The 27736-nt window shown below is 38.9% G+C and overlaps 1 protein-coding gene across 6 annotated transcripts; it reads right to left on the reverse strand.

The window, feature by feature from the left end:
- Positions 1-3848: 3848 nt before the first annotated feature.
- Positions 3849-26067, reverse strand: CSNK1D (casein kinase 1 delta). 6 transcript variants are annotated; one of them, XM_053995151.1, is made up of 10 exons: positions 25745-26067; positions 20435-20545; positions 18635-18783; positions 17928-18156; positions 17374-17544; positions 15753-15901; positions 15010-15181; positions 14565-14704; positions 7838-7904; positions 3849-6006 (listed from the first exon to the last, which is right to left on the reverse strand). In XM_053995151.1, exons 1-9 carry the CDS (start codon positions 25818-25820, stop codon positions 7872-7874), a joined length of 1230 nt encoding a protein of 409 aa, XP_053851126.1. In that variant the 5' UTR covers positions 25821-26067; the 3' UTR covers positions 3849-6006; positions 7838-7871. The 6 variants fall into 6 exon arrangements, with proteins under 6 accessions (XP_053851126.1, XP_053851127.1, XP_053851124.1 ...); XM_053995152.1 differs by lacking the exon at positions 7838-7904 and adding an exon at positions 14348-14453; XM_053995154.1 differs by lacking the exon at positions 3849-6006 and adding an exon at positions 14348-14453.
- Positions 26068-27736: the final 1669 nt, after the last annotated feature.

Genomic DNA, 27736 nt, shown 5'->3' on the forward strand with positions numbered 1-27736 from the left:
CATTTTGTTTCTTGTTAATGCACTTTAATGTAATGTGTATATTTATACTTAGTAATTTTTTAAATGCTTTTCTAGTAAACTGTTGCAAATGTAGTGAATAAATATCTGATTGTCAAAAACTGTGGGTTTGAGAAAATAAGCTCAGAAAAAATTAACACCCCAATATGGACATTGGGCTTCATTTGCACATGCCTACACAGGGCCAAGAGTGTTTATAGAGAAGAGCTGATACTTAGCTGACAGCCAGCCAGAATTTAATGTGGGCAAGGGGACTGCTTTTGCCATGACTCACAGTATGGCCAATTCCAAAATGGGTATGTGCTTCTGCTGTAAATGATCCGGAAGACTATTTTAAAGTATCATCTAATTTAAAATAACAGCAATTAATTTTGTGCTGTGCTGTGTAAAAAAATATTAATGTTTTCCTCTGAATAGTGCTCTGGGTTTTGTTTACAGGTAAAGTTTTATGAACTGTTGTGACCTATAAAGCCCAAAATATTTTTAATACCGACATGCTGGCGAGCTGTCTTTACTGTCAAGTGATGCTCTTTAGAACTTGAAAGCTCCTAAGAAAACACAGTGCAGGCATACATTTATGTTGTGGGTTTTTGGCTCCTATGGTACCTCAGCTAGGACGGCTCCTCAAGGTATAATCTCAAGGCTACATCCAAGTGAATCAAAATTACAAGCTCTCCGGTGTAGATCTATCTTTAGGGATCTGAAGATATCTACTTGTGCTTAATTTTAAGTATCTCTGGCAAGAGATCTTTGAGAAAACTTTTGAATAGATACATGATTACCTTTTTTATCCTAGTTTAATTAAATTGGCAAGACTTGAGGTGTAATCAAATGCTTTGCCACCCCAATGGCCAAACCAAGCCATATACTGCTGCAGGAATTAATATTACTCCGTGGACTAAAATGACAGAACTTACTACCGTGTAGTCAGCCCACCCTTGTGACAGAAAACCAGAATTTATCTTTGCGTCTGGCTCTCTTGGAGACTGAAAGGAGGAAGTAGGGTCATTCACTGTAGGGGAAAATGGACTTGACCTGAGTTGCATAGCTGCTCTGCTCCCTGCTGCTGGACCTGTTGAAGGATGTACTTGTGGAAGAGTAAACAACCTTGACAACAGCAGAGGCACTGCAAATGAGAAACAACAGCTTTGGAATGGATTGTTTTAGCAGCTTTCTCAATGCTTCTGAGATAGAGCTCATTTTTGTGCCAGTAGGAAAAAGGTGTATCTACCAAAGACCATTAAAATGCTTATGCTCTTAAAAGCATTTTACTAGTGACACAGCGAGATCAGCAGTCCTATATTTGCCTGAGAATGTATGACAAATTAAGAAACAGAGTAAAAAGCTACTTACCGCTAGATATACAGTGTTAGTTCCTTGACTGATCTCCATATTTGCTTCATCATGTCAGCAATATTTCATCTGGCAGCCTTCCTCACTACTTCCAGATGAATACTTCAGAGCATTAAGAAAGGATAGCTCTTGCTCTTCTGACTTTTCATCTACTACTCTTTCAACAGTTTAAAACCTTTCACAATAAAACTCAGAACTCAATGAAAAAGTATATCCAGATTTTAGTATTTAAAACTCTTAAACAGCAAAAGACCTGAGTCTTGTTGAAAAATGTGACTTAAGATCCACTGACAATGTGTCAAACGTGTCAAACAAAATACATTTTTTTTGTCTGTGAGAGCAGAGCAACATTTGCTGTTTGGGGTCATCTAAGAGAAAGATCTGTGCATAACCTCAAATGACCCTGGTTTATCCCTTCCTTAAGGATTAAGGGAAATACCAGAAGCTGTGTCCTGCCTTTGTGCCTGTAACGCTTGCAGGTCTGAACCAAGCTGAAGACTGTAATTGAACAACTTTTTTTTTCTGTAGTGCTCAGGACTAAGTATTTCCTTCTTAGTGCATACTGTACCAAATGAATTCTTGTTCCACATCCCACCCCAAGCATCCTGGATTGGTCACAGCAAAGACACTGTAGACTAGGGTTTAGTAATTTAGGACGATCTGCAACATTTCTCCCTTTTTTCACTTTTCCACATTCTTCTTTGTCCATTAGGCATACATCTATATCTCAGACCTATACCTTAAGCATTTTGAATCAAGAATTGTCCAAAATGTGATTAACAACATTTTTAGGCATATTTTTGTAGATTCTTTATGTACAGTTCTCCTCTCATTTTCTACTACCCCTCTGCCTGCAGCATGCAATGGTTTTGACAGAAGAACCAAACCATACTAGTCTTAATAATATTAAGCAAGGAAAAAACCCAGCAATGTCTAAGAAGCTGTAAAGTCTTAATACTGTGCAAATATCTGCTGAAAAAGTCAGTATGATTTTGCTGTGAAACACATTCTTACTGAAAACCAGGCCTCTGAGCACTCTCCTCGTACAAAAGTATTGAACAATGCACATAGTCTATACAAATTCAGGTTCAGACAGTCTCTTAAATCTATACATATGCATGTAAAATCAATAACTGTCACTTGAATGAATCAGAGGGAAATGTACTGTTTTTAATAACAAAGTATTGCATTCTTTCACATTAAAACCTTTTTATTATTAACCCAGCGCATCCAGTGAATTTTAGAAGCATTAAGCTCATGATGGATTATACTTGCTCACAATCTCAAAGCTTAAATTTTGATTTCTGACCAGATGGCTCAGCACTATTAAAAAACCAGCAGCACTGTTTGTTTTAATTTGGTATTTTGTATACATGAAGTGCAGCTCTTGTAAAGCAGAAGTCAAAGAACAAAATAAACACCTTTTTACTTAATTATTTAAAAAAGAGAAACTAAATATTCTTGAAATTAACATGAATGCTGCTCTAGCCAATGCTATACTCAAGGGTCTGGGACATGAGGAAACAAAGACAAGTAGTTGTGCTTATGGTATTTTTTCCTACTGGAAATGATGACTTCATCAACATGCCTTCCTCCAAGGAGTATTTTGAATATTTTCATGAAGTTAACATGGAATATATGTACTCAAATGTTTTCTCTTAATATCTTTCTTAAAGCAGAGGATTTATTGGATTTTTTTTTTTTAAGTACTTGTACCACAAACAACTCAAGGACTCTGTAACCAATCAAGATTATGTAAAACAGCAGCACAGGTGGTATTTTCCATATAAAAGCATATACACAATTTTAAATGAAAACCATGAGAAGGAATTAAAATATCTTTCCGACTTTTAAAGGCCTGCTAATAAGAAAACATGGAGGGTTCCTGAAGGTGCGTCTACCCTTGGATTATAATAGACTTTTGAAAATCACATAGTAAAAACTGGAATTTTATTATACAGGGCACCACTGTGAGTACAGCTCACTATTTTTCTTGCTTTTATCTTAGCTCCCATAATGGATCCAATTCCCCTACTATACTTTCTTATCAATGCCATGCATTACTTGATAAGCAAAAGCATTTGTACAAAATGAAAAACTTCTGAAAAATAAAAGAAGTATCCAAACAAAAACAGATACCTTTAAACTGTCAAAAAGGCATGCTTTCTGCGAGCAAAGCAATTAATGCTTTTTCTTTCTTCCTGTATACCCCAGGATTGTAACTACCAAACACTTTCACTGAAAGTTTTGGTACTAAGACAGTATCTTCAAATGTTTGCAACTGACAATATTCTTTGTAGGTACAGAAATCCATTGAGAAAAATAAAAAAAGAAAAAAGGAAAAAAGAAAAAGGAAAAAAAGGAAGAAGGAAAAAGAAAATAAAAAAGAGAAGAAAAAAAAAAGAAAAAAGAAAAGAGTTGCATCAGGTAAATAGTAAGAATTCATTGCAAGTCAGTAAGTTACACCAAGAAGAACAGAAGTTATTATGAATGTATTTACACAACTGTTAAAGTACACAAATACAGTGGCAGTACAAATGAAGTGCTTTGAGATACTGGTTTATACGCAGGTTTATACAGACAGTCTAACTATTTTCTGCATGATGGAATTTAACTATTATGAGGACAAAAACTGCCCACAAGTGAGTACAATTCTAGAAGTCTGCAGTCAACTTTTAAGTATAGTACAGCAATCTAATGGTCCAGATACATAGGAAATAAAGAGGCTGCTTTTTTAAGTCCCTCAAACATTACACTATTAACCACAGATATTTACAAGGAAAGCACAGTGAAGTGTAAAACTGCTCAAATGGTAGTGCACATGCCTAAAATACCAAAGTTTATAGTAACTGAGGAAATAATTCTCTTATGCAAACTTACCAATCGATCAAATTCTCGAGCTTTTCCACTATACTCTCCCCAAACACACATTTCCCCCAGTCTGACCCAGAGTACACACAAGCAAATAGCTAATGTTATGAAAGCATCCGAAGAAGAATAATAATACTTGGTACGTGGACTTTTGAGAGGGACAAAAAAGAATTTGTAAACACCCAAAAAATAAGAAGTACTTTCCATAAAATCTGAAGACCAAAATACCTTTAAAAATTGTCTCAATTTCTCAAAATACCTAACTGTTCAAACAAAATCTCTGCACATACTTTCCAGCACAGAACTTCCCATAATTTCAGTCGTAAGAGTTCTGGTACTGTTCCAAGTACCGTAACGACAGAACACATAGTTTTACGAGACCATTTATAGTAACAGACAGTATGAAGAATTTCCCATATTTCATAACCAACAGGAGCCAACAACACCTGCAACAACCTGAGCATGTTGAGTCATTCATGCCTAGATAATTACTCTGGGCATTCTCAGGTTCAATATACTTAAGAATTAAATATTATATGCATCTGAATTGTAAATATTATCAGAATTTTATGGCAAGAATAGGTTACTGTGTTTGTGGGGGTGTTTAGGTTTTTTTGGGGTTTTTTTGGGGGGCTTTTTTGGGTAAGAATTCTTTTTTGAGTCTTGGCATGTAACAGAAGGCCTAAATCAATGTATTTATTTATAAACATGTGGATACTGAATGAAACATGCAAATTCATTGAAGATTCAGCAGCAATGTCTATTTTGCACTTGTAATAGTCTCCAAGCTAACCAGCCTCAGAGAAGAGGAAACAAAATTTTCTGAGTAAAAGCAATGTTTCAAAGTATCCATTCACCCAAACTAAGCAGAGAGACAAACAAACTTTCTAATTCTAAATCCCTCAAACGTCAGTCTTTCACTTTGTTCTTAATGTTCTTTACAAAAAAGAAATTCATCATTACAATCTCTACTATACTTAAGACTCTCCTGCAGGGTATTTAGTTATCCTCTTCTATGAAACACAATGAGTATTAAAAAATTCATTTGTGCTACACAGAAAGTTAAATGTCCAGTGTGAATGAAGACAGCAAACAGTAAAATAAACTTCTAACAGTTTTAAAAACTTCAAGAAAAAACCGACTCAGAATGGGACAATACATGAAAGTAAACAATTTAAATAGCAGTAGATGGTTTTGATTCATTTACATGTTCCCTGGCAGACTAATCTTTTAAACAAGAAATTTCAAGTCTTTACCTTTAGTTCAGGATTGTTTATACTCTACATTTTTAAATCAGACAAAAGCAAGAGTTCTTTACAGAGAAGTAAGCCAATAATTTTAGCAAAATGATACAAAAAACTTTCTTAAACCAAGTAAAAGATTTATAGTTACAGTAGAATAATAAAAAGGGAGTAAAGTCTGCCGCCTGTGGAGGGAAAACTGAAATGGCCATCCAGTAATAGGCGGTGAACTCTGTAAACCATCTTTCTTTTCCAGTCCTGTTACCACAGGGTTCTCTTAAGGTCATTGGGTTTCTGGCAAAAGCGTCCTGTAATGGCAGCTGCTGGAGTCTCTGCATGTTCCTCCAAGAGCCTTTTAGGTCACTTGGAGAACTCCAATTTCCGCTCTAGTTTAGGGTATATTTGCTAGTAAAGCCATTGGTAACATGGGAGATCAGCCATGCATTATCTGCCCTCCATGGCAAAATAATTTTCATCGGTGCACAGCAGACTGGAGAACACTGGTAGTAACCCGAGCAGGAATCTACCAAAGCCAAAAAACAAGACAACATCAGCACGTATCCTTCCAGTTAACATACAACTGTCTCACAATGTACCTTTAAATTATTAATTGTCAAAATTTAAGTGTGTGAATTTAAAATCCAATGAGAAATACAATATTTCACACCCACCTGTAGCTACACAAAGTTCCCTATAATTTTCCTCTTTTATTATAAGTTAACATGGAAAATTCACCTTTCCAGCCAGAGGGGATGTTTTCAAGAAAATTAGACAAAGCATAAACGTGTGCAGAAGAAAGAACCAACCAGATGGAAACACTATGAATGCACAGTAATAGACTCAATGGATAATTAATTTTTAAAAATATTAAGAAGGTAAAAAAGAAATTAATTATTTTCAATAGCTTTTCACTTTCCATAGGACACTGTGTTAAAAGATACTTCTTGTATTTCCATAGCTTGACCTACTGAAGTAAGTGTAGCATTATTTCTTACCACTTTCACGGTGAAAGTGAAAAACAACCATACATCTCTGCAATGTAAGAAGCGAGAAACATCTAAGTAGCTGGATCAATATTCAGTATTTGTTTCAGTTGTGAACAGCTACAAATACTAAGGCATACAGTATAGGCCAACCAACGCAGGAACAACCCAGACCAGAACGTGCCTGTCTCCTGCATACAGGCTTTTCAATGCAAAGCTTTAGGTTTGCTTTTTTGCATTTTTTTAATATCTATTTTTTAAACTAAGATCTGATAACTGGTCTTTAAAGTGTTAAGCTGTCATTTAGTTGGATCTTTTTAATGCTATAAGCTGTTCATGAAGCAGGTTGTGCAGAGTCAGCCAAGCACACAAAGCAGAAGGAGAAAACAGAAGAGAAATAGCAGGATTCTTCACCAACTAGAGATACAGAATTAATGCAAGCTTAGGCTTTATAGAGAAAGTGAGACATCAGACAAGAGTTATACAACAGAATTTATTAAGGAACAGAAAAATCTCACAGCTTTTTTTTTAATAAGTAGCAAATGAAAGAAGCTCTTGAAATACTTAAGAAAAGTATCCCTCAGCCACTAAGGTTCTGATTCCAACTGAAAGCTGTTATTTCACATATGAAACCTGTTAATGCCAAAAGCAGAACAGACTAAAAAGCCAAAAGCTGCACACAGAAAGGCAGAAACTTCTATTGCACTAAACAGTGGAAAGGACTTCATAATACCTAAATTCAAGTCTGTCTACCTCTGAGATGCTTATGGTCGATATTCCTGTTAGTATGTGAATGGTTTTCTTTAAATACAGATCTGAACAGATCTGAGTATTTTTAAAATGAGAGCTCATAAGGCATGGAGAAGAATATAAAACAGTGAAAAATGGACACGGCTGTAATAGAACATTCCATTCACGAAAAGACAAGACAGAACCTCATTTGAGCAATACTGTTAATTGAGTCTTTGTACAGGTATTTTGCTTTAATGATTCTGAAGCAGATCTGGTTTTTAATGGAAGACATACTGCTCCATCAATATCCTTGGAAAGATATGTAATTCTAATACATTCTAAAATTCCAACTTGGTTATTTTACTTTATTGTTGATACTTGAACAATTTAAGGGACCTTTTAGGTCATTATTATTGTCAACTCTGCTTAAGAGTCCAAGTGGAACAGCAGCAATAACTCAGCTTTTGGAAAGACATTTACTTTTAAGTTAGAGAAAAATCAATGCTTCATCAAGCATCTGACCAGAAGGCACACATACAGCTATGAGATCACATAAGTAGAAGAAGCAAAGTCGGACGTTTCCAAAGAGTTTTTTCCCAACCCCATACAAAGTTTTCGTGTCTAATGAGAAGCACTCACCCAGTGCTGCCTTCCAACGAAAGGAGACGAGCAGCTACTTGCCATGATGTTCGAAAGGAATGCTATTCTGAGGTAGGGGAAAAGACAGCAATTTTTAACAGTTCCTCTGCCCCAATATATAAAGATGTCTTAACAAAAATCCAACCTGATCTTGCAGTAGCAACTCTATATTTTGAGAAGCTCTGAATTCAGACTTCTATAAGACATTTCCATCATATTAAGAGGCACGTAAAAGAAACAAATCATTAATCCTCAAAGGAAGCTGACAAGGTCAGAAGAACAACGCAGAGTATGATGCCTATTAAGATGGATATGTGGAGAAAGATTTGTGGATGCAGAAATGGAAAATGAAGAAAGCACTGGAAGTATGGCACAACACTTAAGTTATTCAATGCCAGTGAATAACTACAATCTTCTAAAAACTTCTTCCATCAAAGAGACTTAATCAAATACTTCTTTGTGCAGCATTTCAATCCCTCCTTCCAACTACAGAGAATACCTCTATTACCAATAGGAATTTGCCATAGCTTTAACTGTTGGGTGCTGAACATGCTACATTCAAGAAAAAAATATTAACTTACTGTGTAACCACGAGCAGTCAGACTGAACCTTTTGTTGAAGGAAATGAAGACTACTCACCCATAACTAGACTCTTGAGATGATCACTGCTTTCAGGATGCAGTCTGTGCATGTGGACCAGCAGAACTGATTCAAAGTAGTTTTTACTAGAATACTCATTACCTCATTTACTACCTCCTTTACTACGCCTCTTAATGTTTAAAAACTTTGTGAAAAGAAGACTTAAGGAACAATTCACTTAGAGAGTTTAAGAGCAGAAGGATCTTTTAACAGCTGGTATGATTTTCTGTCCAACACGTTGCATACAGACCTGTAATTTAGGCTTGCTTTAAACTTCAACACACCACTTAGAAATGAATCCAGTATCGATGCAAAGGCGGAGAGGAGAGATGATCTCCTTATTTTAGAAGTTGTTTCAGTAGGTAACTACTTTCACTTAGACCTCTGTTTTGCCTTTCTTTACTTGTGAGTGGTTTTAATTTTATGCAATAGGTTCTTCATGTGCTTTCTCCTTAAACATTAATTCCTGTTAAAATCATTGTGTCTCAAACACTACACCAACTCACCCAAGACATTTTCTTAGCTTTTTGTACAAACTGAAAAAGTAGATTTGAAACTCTTACACTGTACAATCTGTTCCCCAATTCATCTCACTAATGACACAAAATAACATCTCCACTTCTGTTCATTACTGTATCATACATAGATTCAAGGAGGAAACTACACTAACTTCTCCAACATTACACCTGCCTCCTCAGTCATTACTTACCACATACAGAGTTCCCCCTACAGGAAAACAGCCTCCACTTCTTCATCCTAACCAGAATTTGGAGTACTGCAGAAATATACATTTGAATAGACTGTGCTCGTCCACTCAGCTCTCACTGATGTTTATCACTGTGAACTCACAACTTGCAGTTTTTTTTGCTGTTGCATTCACTTCATATAATCCACAAATGTACTGAATAACATGTGCCATAGAATTTACATAATTTCATTAGAAACACTTAAGTTTCACGAACCATTTCATAGACACAGCACTTGTTACTCCAATAAATGCTCAAATGTTTGTTACTTACTGTTAGAAACTGTATGTCTTTTTTAAGGACAATGACTTAGGTGCTATGAAGACACCATCTTGGATGCTGGGAATGATACCTATTTTGCTATGCTTAACAATTACCGTTTTTCCACAAGCACTAAATTTCTCCGAGAATGCCTAGTTTTCATAAGAGAACTCCGGTTCCTATTATTTGCATTCACAGGCTTAGTTTTTCAGTTTTTCAATTTCAGTCTGACTTGATCAGAATTCAGTTTGGAAAAAAGAAAGATAAACACATGGAGTAGTCATCTTTAAGAACTCTACTTAGAGGCAAATAACTTTCCTTGTCTGAGTAACCTCTGTACATTTCATTGTCTGGAATTTAACAAGCAGCAGCCCTTCCTCTAGATGAATAGAGGTGGAGATTGCAGATGCACTGTTGTCTTACCAAACCAAGGCATAAAGTAAATGAAATAACAAAACTAACATATCAAGTTATAAATAAGAACTCTAACAAATGTAGTTCTTAACAGAAAATATCTGTAGATATGCATGGTAAATGCTAAACGTTTCTTTCCACCAGGAGTATGACTTAAGCACTTCCTGAAAAAGGACCTGTGGTAGTGTATTTACTTAAGACTTACTAAGGAAACTAGCACACTTGGACATGGACAAGCAATTGCTATTCTTTATGATTCTCTTGATAAAAAGTGATACGGATGACTTTCTATATTCTTACATTCTCCAATCAAAATTTGCTTTAATGACTTTGCCGCATAACTTAAAATACCTTAGGTTTTCCTAAGAACAAGGTATAAAGATAATGGGAAACTCATGGATATAACTGTTGAGCTGGCTAACATCTAAGGATAAATTCTGATCACAGAAGAGCTACTTTGGTATTATGAAAACTGTAAAGAGCATAAGCTATCAACACCTGCAACTTGCGCTATCCTGCCTGCTAGAGAGTGACAACTGGGAAAATGAAACATGAATTTTCTCTAGCAAGCTCAAGTAGTAGCGTTATAAGCTATAGTCTGAGTAAAGTGTTTCAGTCACACCACCCAAGTTGCAGAAGGTGAAGGCAGGGATTGGGAAAATGAAGGGATTGGGAAAATCCACTGTGGAAGATGACCGGGTTTGGGACTGCTTAAGGAACCTGAAAGTGCATGAGTCTGTGAGACCTGATGACATCCATCAATCCATGGGGTCTGAGGGATCGGGCTGAGTAAATGGCTACACCACTATCCATCATATTTGAGATGTCATGGCAGTCCAGTGTAGTTCCCTCTGACTGGAAAAGGGGAAACCATAACCCCCAGTTTTATAAAGGGAAATATGACACAGGGAACTACAGGCCAGTCTCACCTCAGTGCCTGGCAAAGTCATGTAACAGATCGTCTTGGAAACTATGTTAAAGCACGTGGAGAAAGAATAAGGAGGTGATTGGTGTTAGACAACATAGCTTCACTGAAGGTAAATTGTGCCCAACAAATTCAGTGACCTTCTACAGTGTGGCTAAGCAGTGGTGGATGAGGGAAGAGCCACATATGTCACCCACCCGGACTTGTGCAAAGCACTGGACGCTGTGTCACGTTATATCCTTGTCTCTAAACTGGAGAGACACAGATATGACACGTGGACCTCTTGGATAAGGTGGTTCTTATCCACTTGGTGGATAAGAAATTGGCTGGATGGTTGCACTTAAAGAATTGTGGTCAGTGAGTCCATGTCCAAGTGGAAAGCAGTAATGAGTGGTATTTCTTCATCAGTATAGGGAGCGGTGCTGTTCAAAATCTTTGTCAGCAGCATGGACAGTGGAAATTTACTCAGCAAATTTACTGACAACAACAAGCTGTGTGGAGCAGTCAACCTGCTGTAGGGAAAGGGATGCTACCCAAAGAGACCTTAACAAGCTTGAGAAATGGGTCTCTGGGAGCTGCATGTAGTTCAACAAGGTCAAGTGCAAGGTCCAGCATGTGAGTCAGGTCAGCCTCAAGCGTAAGTACAGACTGGGTGAAGAATGGATCAAAATTAGCTCTACGGAGAAAGACTTGGGTGTGTTCATGGATTAGAAGCTCAACATGACTCAGCAATGTGCACCTGCAGCCCAGAAAACCAACCACGTCCTGGGCTGCATCAAAAGAAAAGCAACCAGCAACTCAAGAGAGGGGATTCTTGCCCTCTATTCTGCTCTTGTGAGACCCCATCTGGAGTACTGTGTCCAGGTCTGGGGCCCCCAACACAAGAACAATGCTGACAATATTAGAATGAGTCCAGAGGAGAGCCACTCCAACAGGGCTCCAACAGGGCTGGAGCACCTCTCCTATGAAAACAGGCTGAGAGAGTTGGGGCTGTTCAGCCTGGAGAAGAGAAGACTTTGGGGAAATTGAGAGTACCCAAAGGGGGTTTACAAGAAGGCTGAAGAGGGGCTGTTCACAAGGCATGTAAAAAGTGCATGTAGTGACAGGACAAGGGTGAATGGCCTTAACCCAAAGGAGGGTAGATTTATTTATCAGGAAGAAATTCTTTACTATAAGGGCAATGAGGCATCAGAACAGGTTGCCTAGAGAGGTCGTGGACTCCTCATTTCAGAAGATGTTCAAGGCCAGGCTGAATGGGGTTCTGAGTAACCTGGCCATCTGGAAGGTTCTCTGCCCATGGCAGGGTGGTTGGAATGAGGTGGTCTTTAAAGCCCCTTGCAATCCAACTCATCCCCCCTGCAAATCTCTCTTGCCCTCCAATTGCAACAGGCCCATGGGAATCTGTTCGAATTATACTACAGTTACACACTGTTATTTGGCCACCATGAGTAGATACCAGCACTGGTTCACTGTCTTAAGAACTAAATGAATACAGCAGTCAGTGATTTATTAGTTCTAAAAAACTCAAGAGAAGATCCTGACTAGTCTGCTTTTGAGACTGTAAAGAAGTCAACCAAGTGATCCTATACTTGAAGCAGAGTGTTAAAACGAGCAGGTATGGAATGTGCCATTAAGCCAGACACAGTACTGTTGGCACATATCACAAATTACATATCTGGATGTTTAAAGATCACTCAGAAAACTGCCCACTGCCCTCACAGTATTCACATTCTACAGGCCAGGCAGAACCAAAATGGATCTACAAGCCCAATTACTTGTATCTTGAAATGCTCACAATAGTGCCACCTGCACAATGAGCGACATGTCACGAACATAGCAAAAACATTAAAGATGTACTTGCACCTAAAACAATCAAGTGGCATCACTGCATTTCGGTGTGTTACTGTTATAACTCATTTATCTGACTGTTAACAGAGACAAAGAGTCTGCGATTTGCTCAGAATGCCAAAGACCTGGCAATACACTTTGCCAAGAAACCATCTTTATATTAAAGTAAATGTTCAGGGAGAAGTCTGCATCACAGCCTCACAGAATATTCAAGGTCAAAAAGGACCCCTGGAAATCATGTAGCCCAATCCCACTACTCAAAGTACATTCAACTAGAGCAGGCAACAATGTCCAGTTGGGCTCCAAGTAATTTGGAAAAGGGAGACCCCACAACTTCTTTGGGCAATCTGTTACAGTCCTTGCCCACCTTCATAATAAAAAAGTTTCTCTGTATGTCTAAATGGAATTTCCTGTATTTCAATTTGTGCCCACCCTCCACTGTCCATTCACTGGATATTGCTGCGAACAGTCTGGCTGCACCTTCTTTACATTCTTCTAACAGGTATTTATGCAAATTTGTAAGATCCATAACTATGCACAATTCTCCCCTCTTTGTTTTCAAAGTATTTAAAAATACTTCAACGTGAGAATTTCTGGAAGCAAGAATAGCAGTTCAGTGAACAATTTAAGATGGTGAAACTTGTACCAAAGCCAGTAGATAAAACCTTACCCTATTCTTGCCCAGTCATTTCTGCTCCTGAACTGCTCATCCCTTGTGCAAGCACAAGTATCTGTGCAGCTTTCACGGTGAAGCAACTAATTCAGCTTAAAACACCCCCCCCGGCCCAAATCCCACTTTGCTTTTATCACAATGGAATTGTTTCTCCAACCCACTTCACACTTAGTCTTCATTAGAGATATCCACCTGGCCCCCATCTAAAAAACTGTTCTTTCAAGCAGTAAGATTTCATACATAAGAACATGTACTATCCCAAAGTAATTAACTCTGCCAATTAAATGATGAAGCCAAAAGGAACTAAGTTAATTTTTTGTCAATGTGTTCTGTCAACAAGGAACAAGTCTCTGGCAAAAATGATGCAGTTAGAGCTCCTGCACAGTAGTGAGGCATGATGGAAAAACCCCTAGGTCACCGCAATAGTCCCTCTAACATATTGCTTTCCCAGAAATGTTGCAGAATGTCTGATTGGAAATTGGCTGATTTCCATTTTGCAAGTAAGAATAAAAGTAAATTGTACAAAGCCAAGCCACACACTGTTTGGGACAAGACTGTCAATATGCTGAGGAAGGAATGTTTTAGCTACAGCACAGAGTTAGAAACACATTTAACACTGTTAGCCCTAAAAAGAAAGATTCCTAAAATTTCTTTGCTAAGTCACTGTGAGCAGCAAGGATGATTTCAGTGCTGACTATGAATCATTATCATTTATCCTCCTTCCATTCTCTTCAAGTGAGTCTTCTGCAACATATCCATCATCCATGTATGTGGCCTCTTATTGGCTCTGAATTAAGAGCACTGCACTACAACTTTCTTCACCATTGCATCTTCTATTCTTCCCCAAATGCTTCTTGCCTTTTCTGCACCAATATTGTCTGCTCTGCTGATCTGGAAACAAGATTCACTACTCTCTCTTATTCTGCTTCTTCACGGATAACAGATATAAGAAACTCAGTTAGTCAAGGAGCTAAATCCCATAATAGTATGTTAAAATGCTGTACCTCTAGAATTTTGCATCCTCTCATTGCTGTCAAGGTAAAAATAAAAACTTCTTTACACCCACATCATTCAGGCTAAATGTCAAGTATTTACATGAATGAACATCATCTGCAAAAACAGTATGAAATCACATCAATTACCTGATAAGTTCTTTTGGCAAATTAACTTTATCAAAATCGCCTTCATTTTTTCCAATACGCAGATTTATTTTTTTTTTACCTGCGAAGTTGACATGCGAGAGGTGTCTTGTCGGCCTGTTAAATCAGATGAGGAGATATTGACTGGGGCACCACGATGCAGTCTCATACTCACTTTCCTTTCTCGTTCCATACCAGATACTGGGCGAGGAGAGGTGTTGGCTGTGAGAAAAACAGCATTAGATTCTCATAATGAGAAATGCCATGTTAACACGGTCACTGGAAAAATTACACTCTTGGTGTTTGCACATAAAAATTTCACATAACCAAACGAGGAATCAAGGCCACTGTTTGACATTTCATAGAAATATGAGTATCAATTGCCAGGCAATGAGCGTATGCAAATACCTTTAATCTACTAAAAAGCAAGGGAGAAAAAAAACCAAACCAAAAGGCCAAACTCTGCCCAGAGACAAATCGCCAATTAGAGTAGTCTGTAAGCACTTACCCAGTACTTGCTTACTTACCAGCATGTGAAGTTGGGGTAAGTGGAGTAGGAGGAGCTACATCTTGCGTTCCTCTTAACCTGCCAGAAGCAGTGGAGGGTAATCCACGTACAGCTGGATTTCGTGTATGTCTTAATCTTTCCTCTCGTTCCCGCCTTTCACGTTCAGCATCTTCAGCTGCTCTGCTTGCACCCTACGGGTCAAGACTAGTGAACAACTTCAGGGATTACTGAGCTTACAACTATATGTTTGGATAAAAGTACTGAAAAGGAAGAACTGGACAATGTGTGAACTGAAGTTTGAGAAGGCACCAACTGCTTTGGTAAAATTTCTTGAGAACTACCATAAGTTTTGTTCATACAGCTGCTTGGATAGTCTTCAAAATGCTAATGTACACACATACTGTTATGGCAGCTGGACACCTCCTCAAATGTTGCAAATGACAACATTTAAAGATCAAGGTGGGAGAAAGTAGTAATTCCACAATCTAGCCTGGTGACTGCCCTAAAGAATCTAAGAAGCCTTCCACATTAAAAGCCTTGTAACTGTAATTTAGTTGCCAAGCCTTATAGTGTGGATGCAGTATCTCTCCTGCCTTTCCTCATTTCCTGATCTTTCTGTCTATACAGTAGCGTTGCCAAGAGGAAAAATGGAAAATGATCTTACAGTATCAGTTAAGATACTCAAAACTGACAATGCAGTAAAAAAACCCAACCAAAATCATTAAAAATTCAAAGGTTTAGAAAGCTATGTCAGCTACTCACAAATTTCAGCATGTTCCAGTCAAATACATAGTCATAGGAGAATCCTTGCCGATGAAAAAGGTTTCTGAATAATTGCCTTAGATAGGAATAGTCCGGCTTGTCATCAAAACGCAAAGAACGGCAGAAATTCAAGTATGTGGCAAATTCAGCTGTAATTAAAGGAAGCCTGTTTTTTATCTTCAGCTTCACACTGGCTTTTTGTAATTCTGAGTCAAAACTACCCAAACCACCCCAAACCTGAAAAGCAGGGAATCTTCTTAACATAAGAACAAGAATAATGATCTTATACTAGAAATCCACTAAAGCAAGCACTATCATGTCAACCCTGAAAAATAAATTATTTTTCTATCACAGAGCAGGCAAAGATCTAATTTGTCGACAGCACAGAGTACAGTTCTTTAACCAACAGGCAGTGGGGGAGAAAAGGTTTAAAACTTTGCTTGGAATATACTGAACACAATTTCTTGTGGGACATGGAACAGCATTTCTTTGTTAAGGCACATAGAGATTCATGTCTGCTGTGTCACAAAACACACAAAAACTTTATCTCCCAGGTCAGTCATGCCACATTTTTAATTTACAATAGTCTGAACACTTGTTTTTAAATGGCAAGCAAAATCTTATAAAGCAAAAAAAAAAAGAATACTGTAGTGAATTCAGTGCACCAGAGAAAATCAGCAGCATCAAAATACTAGCTTTTGACTTTAGATCTTCCCAAATGAAATAAGATAATAATTTATATTAAGAAAGAAAATCTAACAAATGGCACAAGAGAAGCTGATTAGTCTTCTCTGCCTGTAAACCCCAGAGAAAACACATAATTCATGAATGTAAAGAAACATGTATGAAGCAACATTTGAAACACATAAAAAATGATGAATTTTCATACAACCCAAACAAAAACTATAGTTCTTGTCATTGTAACTAGTTGCTGAAGCCAAGAGGGTGAAGAGACAGAACTCTTTGTGAAATGAAAATAGTCTCTGATGACGGCTAGTGTTACTACGTTTTAAAACAAATTTAAGTATAATTTTACAATATTCAAAAATGGTTTATTATTGTTTTGGTGTAAATAACAAACTGAGAAACAGAGCTGCTCTGATATGATGCTAGGATACAGCAGAGTTTCTTACGCCTCTCACAAATTCTAATCCATCAGCAGGCGAAACCAGATGAACCTGGGATGATAATTCCCAAGTGAAACAACTACAGTAGATAAGAGATGCATCTGACTACACAATCCAATTAATCCAAGAAACAGTACCCACACAGATAGAGAAAGAGGCAGTTTGTTAAAATGTTGTCTGTTGCCAATTATCCAGCCAACAGGCGCACAAAAAATAGAGCGCAAATCAGGGTACCATGCTACCCTTCCTCTTGAGGGCACTCCAACAGTTGAGACAAGGGATCCCTAGAAATGCTTTATGAACACAAAAGATCTGTCTTCAGCATAGTATTTTTACCACACATGTGGTAAAATCACGGAGGGGGTAAGGAAGGGGAAGAGGAGAGGGAGATCGAGACAGACAGTGAAAAAGAGTAGTAGAATTTAACATAAGGAAAGGAGATGTACCACTAAAACATGAACACATAGGCCTAGTGTCACAGAAGAGTAACTTACAAGGATATCCTTTACACAAAACCTCAATGGGTGTAGACATTTTCTTTTCACTGATACGTTCGTATTTCTGCCTCTTTGTTGCTGCTTTCAGTCCCTGCCAGGGGAGGGAGCCCAGGTTAAAATACATCAGTACATAGCCCAAGGACTCCAAGTCATCTCTGCGAGATTGCTCTACAACAGCATAAAAAAGTGAACTCATTAGGTTTCATTTTCTACTGGCAAAACAAAAGTCTGTGCAACAAGACTGTTATAAGACCCTTACAAAAACAAGAGACAGTTGAGAGTTACTATGCCCATGATAAACTCGTTCAGTAAAAGAAAAGCCTATTATCCTTGCAGTTACTAAAAAATGTGCTAACTCCTGAACATTACAAACTCAGACTGAACAGACACCTAATATAGACTGAATCCCACCTAATCAAGATAAGCAAGGCCATGCATGCTGTCAAAAACAGGGACTGTCTCCTATGCCTCCATAAAGCAACATCCACTTTCACTAAAATTACATGCACTGACACTCTTCAAGTTTCTATTTATCGCTTTCCCCAGCTCACCAATTCCAAGATGAGTGTTGATGGATGCATAACGGGCAGTTCCTGTTAAGTTTTTATTTTCACGATATGGAATATGTTGGTGAGTTCGAGCATCTCGATACTTCTTTGCTAGTCCAAAGTCTATTATGTAGACAAGATTGCCTTTTTTCCCCAGGCCCATTAAGAAGTTATCTGGTTTCACATCTCGGTGGATGAAGTTCTTAGAGTGAATATATTCAATTCGACTTATCTAAATACAGAACCACAAAAAAAATCATTGTCGAGAGAGTAAGCACACATCTTTTTCTGACAAATACTCTAGCAATTGTGTCTAAATAATGAAAGAGGCAACCTCCCTTTTTATTGTAAAATATAAGAGCATTAAAGAGAACATAACTTTGAAGACAATGGGCAAACCTTTTTTCCAGCTCTTTGCTCGTGTCTATTTTACAAAACCAGGACAATCTGTTTCCAAAAACTTTCTTGGGGAAATTTCTTAGTCTTTGAGCAGTGCAACACCTGGTTTGCAAACAGTGCAGATCCAGTTTTTAAAGAAGAACTGGTAATCACTTTTAGTGGGATAGCTTGGATTTAAAAAAACAGAGCTACTTTTGAATTTTTTCTCTATTAATAAAGCCTACTCAGCTCTAGATTTTAGAAATAAAATGTATATGATCAAAAAAAGTCAATATCCCAACATACTTCAAGATAACAAAGCCATTTCCTACCATTTGGTCAGCAAGTAACAGGACTGTCTTGAGACTAAATTTCCTTGAACAAAAATTGAAGAGATCTTCAAGACTCGGTCCCAACAATTCCATCACCATAACATTGTAGTCCCCTTCAGCTCCACACCACTTAATTGTGGGAATACCCACTAGGAAAAAATAAACCATTTATTCAGTATAACAATTTGATTTATATAATTCATACACACAAATCTTCAAGGCTCTTAAGATTAATTCTGAGTGTCATTACCATGAATGTTTCCATTTACAGTGAAGCTTAATATTTTATGTTCAGACCTTCCAACATTAAATGTGTGATAACTTCCAGCAGAATCAATAAAAAATTCTAGCAACAGAGGTCTAAAAATAGCCTTTTTTCTTTTCCCCAGAAATCTTCTAGTCTTCATAACTTATCTTGTGACTTTAAAGTATTGAGCATCTTCATTGGATTTGAACCCTAAGCATTTTACCATCATTAATATGCATGTAGTCTCTAAGATGCAATAAGGCACAAATCAGGAGTCTGAAAATAAAGACCCTGACAAACCACTAGATAGTATAACTGAAGAAGGCCTTAGAAATTAACTTAGTTTCAAAGCCTACAAAATCACCATGAAATACCTGTCTCCATCAAGTTTTGCAATTAATTTCTACCCTTCCTTCATATTCTTGTCTTTCCTTCAGTTCCATGGTATTTGCTGTTTGGCGAATCTCTACCAAAGTAGCACTGTTTATGAGATGCATTATTCATTCAGTTTTACTGTATGATAATTCACCCAAATTTACAGAGGAAGTCAGGAACCTTATTTCACATAAAAATGTAGAAACACTCAAATATTTTGAAATAAACCTGCATGTAGGTAGCCTTATTCAGATTTTCAAATGCCTCACTCTGAGTTAGTTCTATGCATTTTGGTGTGAAATGCTGTAATTTGCTGAATTTAAAGGAAACATGTTACTCTGTGAAGGCTATTTCGGTTACACGCAGGTGGCAACTGAATGAGGCAGGAATTAAAAAATAACTAAATGCAAATACACATTATTATCAATTTCTAGAGGTCTTATTACCCTACTTGGCATGTACTTGAGATACAGCATGGAATGTGCTCTTTATGCAAAGCATATCCTCATTTAGGAAGAATTCAAGGGACTATGAAACAAACACAAAACTGAACTACACTGGGTTTATGTCCCAGAACTGCACATGAATGTTAGGTTTCTGGAATTCCAAAATATATGAGTAAGTTACTGTAGCAAAGCAATACACAGTAGCTACAAAGTTGCTGCACTCCTATTCTCCACTACTAATGCCACTTTGTCTTTGAACTCCCCCAGCAAGGAAATATTTTTAACACAGAAAAAAGAATACTAACATGCACAACAAAAATGAATCTGATTTTTAAAAGTTTAGAACTGTGCTACCATAACAAGCAAGTCAGGTGAAATGGTCCAAAGCAGTGGTTACCATCTTTCACTGATCCATGAAAATCAGAATTAAATCACTGTTCTGGGACCAAACTTTATTTCACATTGTACAGGGTCCTCCCACTTTAATATTTCGGGAACCATGAGAAACTTTGGAGGATCTTACTGGTTATCATGAAGCGTGATAGCCATGGATTTGGAACCGCTCCTCTACAACCCTTGCAGAACTGAAATGCTGCTCTTCATTTACCCTGCTGCCTTTCCCACCTTTTCCTTATTTCTCAAAAGAGATCCCAAACATTAACTGCCAGGAGGCAGATAGATCAAAGGTGTAAAAGCAGTAAAATCTTTGAAGAAGGAAAATAGTTTGCTTGCCTCCACCCTGCATCATTTTGTAGATTTTACTCTCGATGTGGAGCTGAGGATGTTTGGTTTTCACGCATTCCAACTTTATTGCAACCTCCTCTCCGGCAGCAATATCAGTTCCTAAAACCAGAAGAATTAAAACATTGGTCAAAATATTTTTAAGATGCATTTCCTTTGCCAAGACTGAAACAAAATCAGCATCAACAAGCTCCTTCTAAATGGCAAACATCCAGAGATTAAGTACTTTCAGCCATGATTATCTAAAAATTCTTCTGAAACCTTACAGATACTCTCCAATACACTAGGATTACAAGAAACATCTATTAGACACTGTAGCACAAGAAGCCAAAATTGCTGCTATCCCATTTAAAAAAAACCAAAAAAACCCAGAAAAACAACAAAACTAAACCAAGCGCATCTCCTCAGGGATGTCCTTCCCCTTCCAGTCTGTGGTAAAAATGCTCAGAATTAATCTTTACAAACGTGGCACCCAGACCCACCAACAGAAGAAATACTAAGAATTCAAATCACCTCCTCTTATGTCTTGGAAATAGAGACTACAATTTCCCTAGATCTCAACATAGTCCGGCTGTACCCTGACACCTCATTTTACTTGGCTGGAAGGCAGATTATCTAGACTAAAGAACCTGCAGTCTGCAAAAGCTTTCTTTAAATCTCATTAAATTCTTGTTTTAAGAATCAAAAAACGCTTACCTGTTCACTTTCAAAGTGAACAGACAGGGAGAAACTGACATTCTTAAATAGAAACAGTCAAGAAAATACACACTCTCACAGCCAAGCAACTTACAAACTACAGGAAAAAAGGAAATAGCAAAAGGAAATGTGTGACACTTCACAGACATTATCTCCATGTCTCTCTACTTTAGGAATTTGGCCTAAATATTCTGCTTTACCTCATGGTTCAGGATCATGCGAAGTACATCACCTATGGTTCGATCTGATCCCCACTTTCAAAAGCCTAACTTGAGGTTGTTTTGTTTTGTTGAGAAACAGCAAACAATCCTTATGCACTCGCTTTTTCCATTATCAGGATTGCATAGACTTTTACACTACCTCACCTTCCCCTTAACTCTTTTCTGAATTCAAAAACGCTTTGTCATTTCCTGTATCAGTAAATTTTAATTACTGCATATTATCTCCCATTTCTCTTATGTGTACCTTTGTCAGCTCCATAATGCCCTTTCTGGGAGTCACACAAAGCAATTAAGACACATGTGCATAAAGGCGTATTTTTCTGCCTACCTATTTTTTCCCATGTTTTTCTTTGACCATTACATTGTACTGACCTAACTTTTATAGTTGCAAAATCCTGTTCCTGTGATTAAGGAGCTACTTCAGTGCTTTACAGGCTTTTGTGCTATAAAGTCAGGAAAACTAAGGCTACAAAGACATGCTAACGTCCCACACCTCAAAGCGGACATGACTTCACTTGGGCAGGAACTGATACTGCATGAAATCATCTGAGCTCATGCAAGACTATGTGTCTTTTTCTACATTAATAAAAATGTTCCATTTGTACACACACGTGGGTATCAAGACGGAGTTGCCAGAACACTGAGTTTCTCTGAGTGGATACCCAGCAGGTATTTATTAGGCATTTCACACTGAAAATCAGCAAAACATATGAAGCTCATTCTAGAAACAATAAGCACAACTCAAGCCACTGAAAAAACACAAAAGAAAAATAAGGCCGCACATATGACTCTTTTTTATCTAGCATAACAGGTGACAGGATCCTGGATTGTTACTTTGGACACAGTACAGTCACAGCAACTGAAAGCTCTTCAATATGTAATCTAGTATTTTTCACATTTCATGAATGAATTATTTTGGTGGACTTAAATTAATCTCGGTGAACATCAACCCAGAGATTTGAAAGCATGTATCAGCAAAACAAGGAGGCAGGACTTATCAATACTGACCTCTCCACCACAAATGAACCACAACTCCTGACCTTTCTTGACTATCTCTTGTTCTCCCAAGTTCTATAGGGAGGGTGTAGACCGAAGAACGTATTAACCAATGAGCGATCAACAGCAGTGGGAGTGTTTTGGGGTTCCAGTTGGTTTGCCTTTTTAAAAAATCTTCTCTGATCCAAAACAGACACAAACTTCCATCTGCATATAATGAAAGACATGTCTCTCTAAAGACAGCTGCAGTCTCCTGTGGTTGATTAACGCAAAAACTGTGTAGGACGATCAAAACCTGTACTATCAGGATTGAGTCCTGCTCAACGCACCATTAAACTTACTTGACAGACCATGGTCTCGATCTGCTAGGTCACTGCTCAGCATATTTGCTCTTCCTAAGAAGTTTTACCACTTATGAAAGCCAAGATCCTTAGCCTGAACTCCGCTTCCGTGCAAGCCCTCTCCTCCAAGACAAGAGATTTCGTACTAAAATAATGCAATTAATATTTCTGAGTCCAGCAAAACCAATGAGAGTGGCACAAAAATAGAAATCATTCTGCCAAGCAATCCAGTGCTTGTCCCCAAGTAGGGACTTTTGTCTACACCTTAAACCTAGGACAAAAGTTTCTAAAATTTTACAGTGCCCTGTGTTCCACCAAAAGCTTAGCTTCCTTTAAGGAACATGTAGTAATATTTGAGAAGTAGCAGTTCTATAAAAGGAATCATTAAAAAGTAGTAACAAGCAGTAGAATAAGAAGTTGCGTTTCTAATTGAAAAAGAAAGACTACAGTTGTGAAAGCTTTTTTTTTAAATGCAAAGCTCTTATGTACTTGTAATTGCGAAGTCCTCTTCCCTAAGGAAGGCCTTGGAAATTATTTTAATTAGTTTACAACCTAAAACTCATTCTTAAGAAAAATATATACGTAACACAAGAAACCATGAAAACACTGCGACTACTACTCTGTCTTTATGACTCATTCCTACTTGACCTCATGCTCCAGGCATTAAAACAAACGCTTACTCTGATCCATTCACTCCTGTTCACTTTTTATACTATTTAGAATATCTGTGTATCAATTTCTTTCATATCTTCCCCTGCAAGGTAACTTAGGTAAACTCCTAAATTTCATTTTCTTTAAGTTGTCCATGCTTATTTATTTACAGTAGTGCCTTACAATTAAAAATTCTGTCCCACAGACCCCCATTCCAAGTTCCAGAAGACAAATTTCGAGGTACAAAGAAGAAGAGGAAAGCATGTGAAAGAACTATGCTCCTAACAATGTTGTTGGTTTCTTACTCCAAAGTAGGGTAAAAGGGAAAGGGTGGGAAAACAGAGGACGCCCCTTCCCTCTACTCTGAAATGTCTTCAACACCCTTGTAGCTGCATTTAAGACAAAACCTGGGGAGTGGAAACAGGCAAAATAGTCAAATCTTCATTTTCAAAGCATAAAACTGAGCTGGGAATGTACGCTGAAATAATCTACAAATTCACTGAGGCCTATCAGGAGGCATGTCTACTTAAAAATGAATATTGACTTCTGAAATAACATTATAAATTATTCTAAGACACTTATGTCTACTGTACAGTCTGAACAATGGAGCAGTAACTGGAATTTTTTAAAAACTGACCACATTTTGTCATCACAAAAAACACAGTTTTCAAACATCTGTTCTACCAGATAATGGTAGGCAATGCAAATGGGACTCTACAAAAGGCTTCAGTTCTTGAGAGACAGTAACTTCCCCTGGAAAAATAAAACCATGCCACCAGCTGGATCTTCCATTCACACACCTCCATGCTAGTTCCATGCCTGAGCCATGCTTCCGTGTAAATGGCATGACATTTGCAGTAAGCCTTGAGAGTAAATCCAGGACAATTATTCAGAAATAAAAAAATGTAAAACCCAGAGAATTTATTGCACAGAATTCAGTATAGCATTAATATATAAACTATCATACAGGGAACTATTACTTTCTGTGCAACTTCACTGTTGTAAGCTGCATTTATAGAGATAAAAGTGACACATAAACGTTTATTTCACTTGCACTTGATATTAATACTGTATTACAATCTGATTTATCTGAGCAGTAGTCAAAAGTTTAAATTTTTCAAATCATCTAAGACTTTTCAGATTTTAACTGCTGTCTTAATTGCCCCCCAAAATCCCAATGGAGGCTAACCAGGATTTTTGCACAAGCTTTACGACAATCTTCTATGGTCACATCTTCAATCTCCTATACATGCATTGCAGAGAGGAAGACTCACGTTCTCTGACTCTAGACAATCACATACCTTCAGTTAAAATAGCGTATTTTTCATCAGGCATATGATCTGTCTTATGGATAACGAGTATTTCATTATCTGTAAACAAGCAGCTTTAGGTAACGAATTATTTTGGAATGCCAGCTGTGCACTGCAGGATGTATAGAAAAATAACCCCCACCTCTCATACTGCATGCACTGCCAAATGTACCACATAAGCTAGCAAGTGACATTATTTTTATCTTCCACAGTCAATGAACCTTAGCCCCTGCAAGTTCCACCTTCCCCCCCCCCCCCCCCCCCCCGTGATTTGCTGTTCTAGGTTAACACAATTTTCAAAAGCAGAGTACTTGTGTCTACCAGATGGGACATAATGCTCATATTTCTTTGGATTTAACCCACTTCACATGGCTTGAGAGTTTGCCGAATATGTAGAGTATTTTAAAAATACCTGCTTTCAAAATTTGTTGCACCCACTACCTGTGCTTGTCATAAACAATAGCAACAGTAGGCTATGTTAGAGAGCTATAATAATGGACTCGCAAAGAGAATTCCAATCCTGTACGTTTTACAATTGCACAGCGATCACGATTAGGCAATGGTCAGCAACAGGATTAGCCAAACTACGAGGATTATTTGAAGGATTTAAAGGTTTTTTACTGCAACCTAATCACTTGTATTTGTGTAATTTTTTTTTTAGGCCTCACAGGAGAATAAACATCCTTCTGATTATTTTTCCTAGTCCACTGCAGCGATATTTAACCCTGGTACGTTTTTTTCCCAAAACGTTTTTCCGAATGCGGTGGGTTGTGGGTTTTCAGGGTTTATATTGTTTTCGGTTTTTTTTTCTTCCTTGTTTTCAGATGAGGCGATTTTTACCCTTATGCCCATTTTATAGACTCGAATGTTGCCCAAGGTCACTAGACAGCAATGAGAAGAGGCAGCCGAGTAAATCAGAATTCCTGATTTCCGCACTATCCAAATTAGGACATGATGTCAACGAAATATTAAATTACTGCTGCTGTGAACCTAGCCCAGGTACTTGCCCGACCCGACTAGGCCCTCGATGTTCTCCACACAGCCACAAAACAGCCAGCTAAATCCCCAGCGAGCCACCCTGCTTACCCAGGTAGATATCCCCGAAAGAGCCGCTCCCGATCTTCCGGCCCAGCCGGTACCGGTTCCCAACCCTCAGCTCCATGGCGGCAGCTCGGGTCGTCCACGACCCGGTTCTGTTGCTCTGCCCGGCCTGCCGGCTCTCGTCCTGATGCCTCACAGTCCTGCGGTTTCGGATGCCATCGCGGCTTTGGTCTCGCCGCTCGATACTAGCGAGACAGGCAAGACCGTCGCCGCAGCTTCCGAGCAAGATGGACACGGATTCCTGACACGACCGGCTCCTCAGCCCCTCCGGCCCCCAGCCACCATACTGCGTGACCTCACTTCCCTAGCGACGGGGGCGGGGCGCGCTGCCGCAGGGCCGGGCGCGCGGCGGGCGGGGCGCGGATGCCGTCCCGGCGGCCCCGCGCCGCCCGTCTCGCGGTGCTCCGCTCGGCAGGAGTCGGGCGCCGGTTCTTGCCCCGTCTTATTGCGCCGTCCCAGCCACCTGCCGGGCGGCGAATGAGGCCCGCAGTCTTCCTGGTGTGTGTGGCGTCGTCGTCCCCGCGGCCGTCGGTCACCGCAGCGAAGATGAGCTCCGGCAGCACTGCGTTCCGAGGAGTGCCTGTTTGACCGGGAAGACGGAAGGGCGAGGCGGGGGGGGAGAGTGGTGCAGGGACAAAGTCTGAGAAGTGACCCCGAAAATTTCAGGGGAAAACCATGTCATTCTTGTCGGGGAGGAGTGTTGGGATCTCCTCTGTCTCTCCGGGTGAGGAAGAATTTCTCTAAGCGTAGTGCTAAGCAGACCACCGCCGAGCACAGCAGGGCCTGTATGTATAACCATGTAGTGTGTGCACATGTGAAGCTGTGTATTTGTGAAGCCTCATACTGTAAAAGTTGTAAGACATTGATGTCTTAGGTGGCTGACAGCCACCGGAAATACAGAGTAAGGGATGGAGAGGGAAGAGACAAAGATACATCTGAACTGTCATATTCCCCCAGCAGCTGTAAGTGGGAGCTGCAGTGAGTCCTGGACCCATTAGTCCATGTTGCCTCTCTTCTGCATCCCATCCCTACCACCCTTCTCCCGCTGATGTAAATTTTTCTGCTTTCCTGCACCTCTCCCTCTCCTCCAGGCTCCTGTCTTTTTCTCACATTCTACCTCTCTATTTTCTTTTGCTTTCTGGACTTCCATCCTCTTCCCTACCTCTCTTGTCTTCATCTTCTATCTCAGTCCATTGATATTTTTGTCTTTTTCCATTTATCTGTCTTCCAATTTTTTAAAATTCTATCCATATAACCTCTAGGCCTTTGTGATGTCCCCCAACTTTTATTTCCTCTCTCTCTCTCTGCCCCATATTCCAAATTCACTTTTTCTTTCTTGGATGCTCTCATTCCAGCTCCCTGCCCCAATGTTTTAATTTCTTCCCTCTCTGTCCCTCAGCCCATTTTTCTCTTGACTATTCTCTATTGTTCTGTCCCTGTCATTACACTCCTCTCCCCTTTAGCTCATAGAGCCTGGGGGACCCAGGTAACCTTTGCTTTTTCCAAGGGTTTGCTTTGCTGAAGTGTTTCTAAATGTGTCAGTGAGCTTTTCTGGAACTGGAATTTATTTCTGTTTCAGGAAGAGTCTCTCATTCTGTAGTCTGTGATTTAACAGTTCCCATGCCCGGATAATTGCAGTAGAAGGTGGCAAATTAATCCAACAGCCTGGACTAGGATGTGCCAAGCTTCTTGCCAAGCCAAGGGCACCCGTGGGAATGTGAGATGCCACCTCCTTAAGCTATGAACGTTGAAGGATTTCTCCCAGATAGAAGCTGCCCGGAACTATGGCCCTGGGTGGCCTTGGACTACCAGTGGCCTCCTCCAAAGCCACGGAGGGTGGTAAACTTTGCTTCCTTCTGAAAAGAGCCATTGTTTGCATCTGGGTGCCTGTGGCCAAAAGTGAAATTCCATCTCCTAAATTTGCAAATATCACAGGTTTTCTCCCAGATGAAAGCTGTCAGGAACTAGGGCTGGCCT

The sequence above is a fragment of the Vidua macroura genome, chromosome 19, assembly GCF_024509145.1.
Source record: "Vidua macroura isolate BioBank_ID:100142 chromosome 19, ASM2450914v1, whole genome shotgun sequence".
Taxonomy (NCBI): domain Eukaryota; kingdom Metazoa; phylum Chordata; class Aves; order Passeriformes; family Viduidae; genus Vidua; species Vidua macroura.

Coding starts and splice junctions, on each gene's coding strand:
- CSNK1D (XM_053995149.1), bottom strand. CDS start 25,820: ATGGAGCTGAGGGTTGGGAACCGGTACCGGCTGGGCCGGAAGATCGGG. Junction 18,157..18,634: donor TGTTACTTGCTGACCAAATG/GTAGGAAATGGC, acceptor TTCTGTATTTAG/ATAAGTCGAATTGAATATAT. Junction 15,182..15,752: donor ACTGGAACATGCTGAAATTT/GTGAGTAGCTGA, acceptor CTTGACCCGTAG/GGTGCAAGCAGAGCAGCTGA.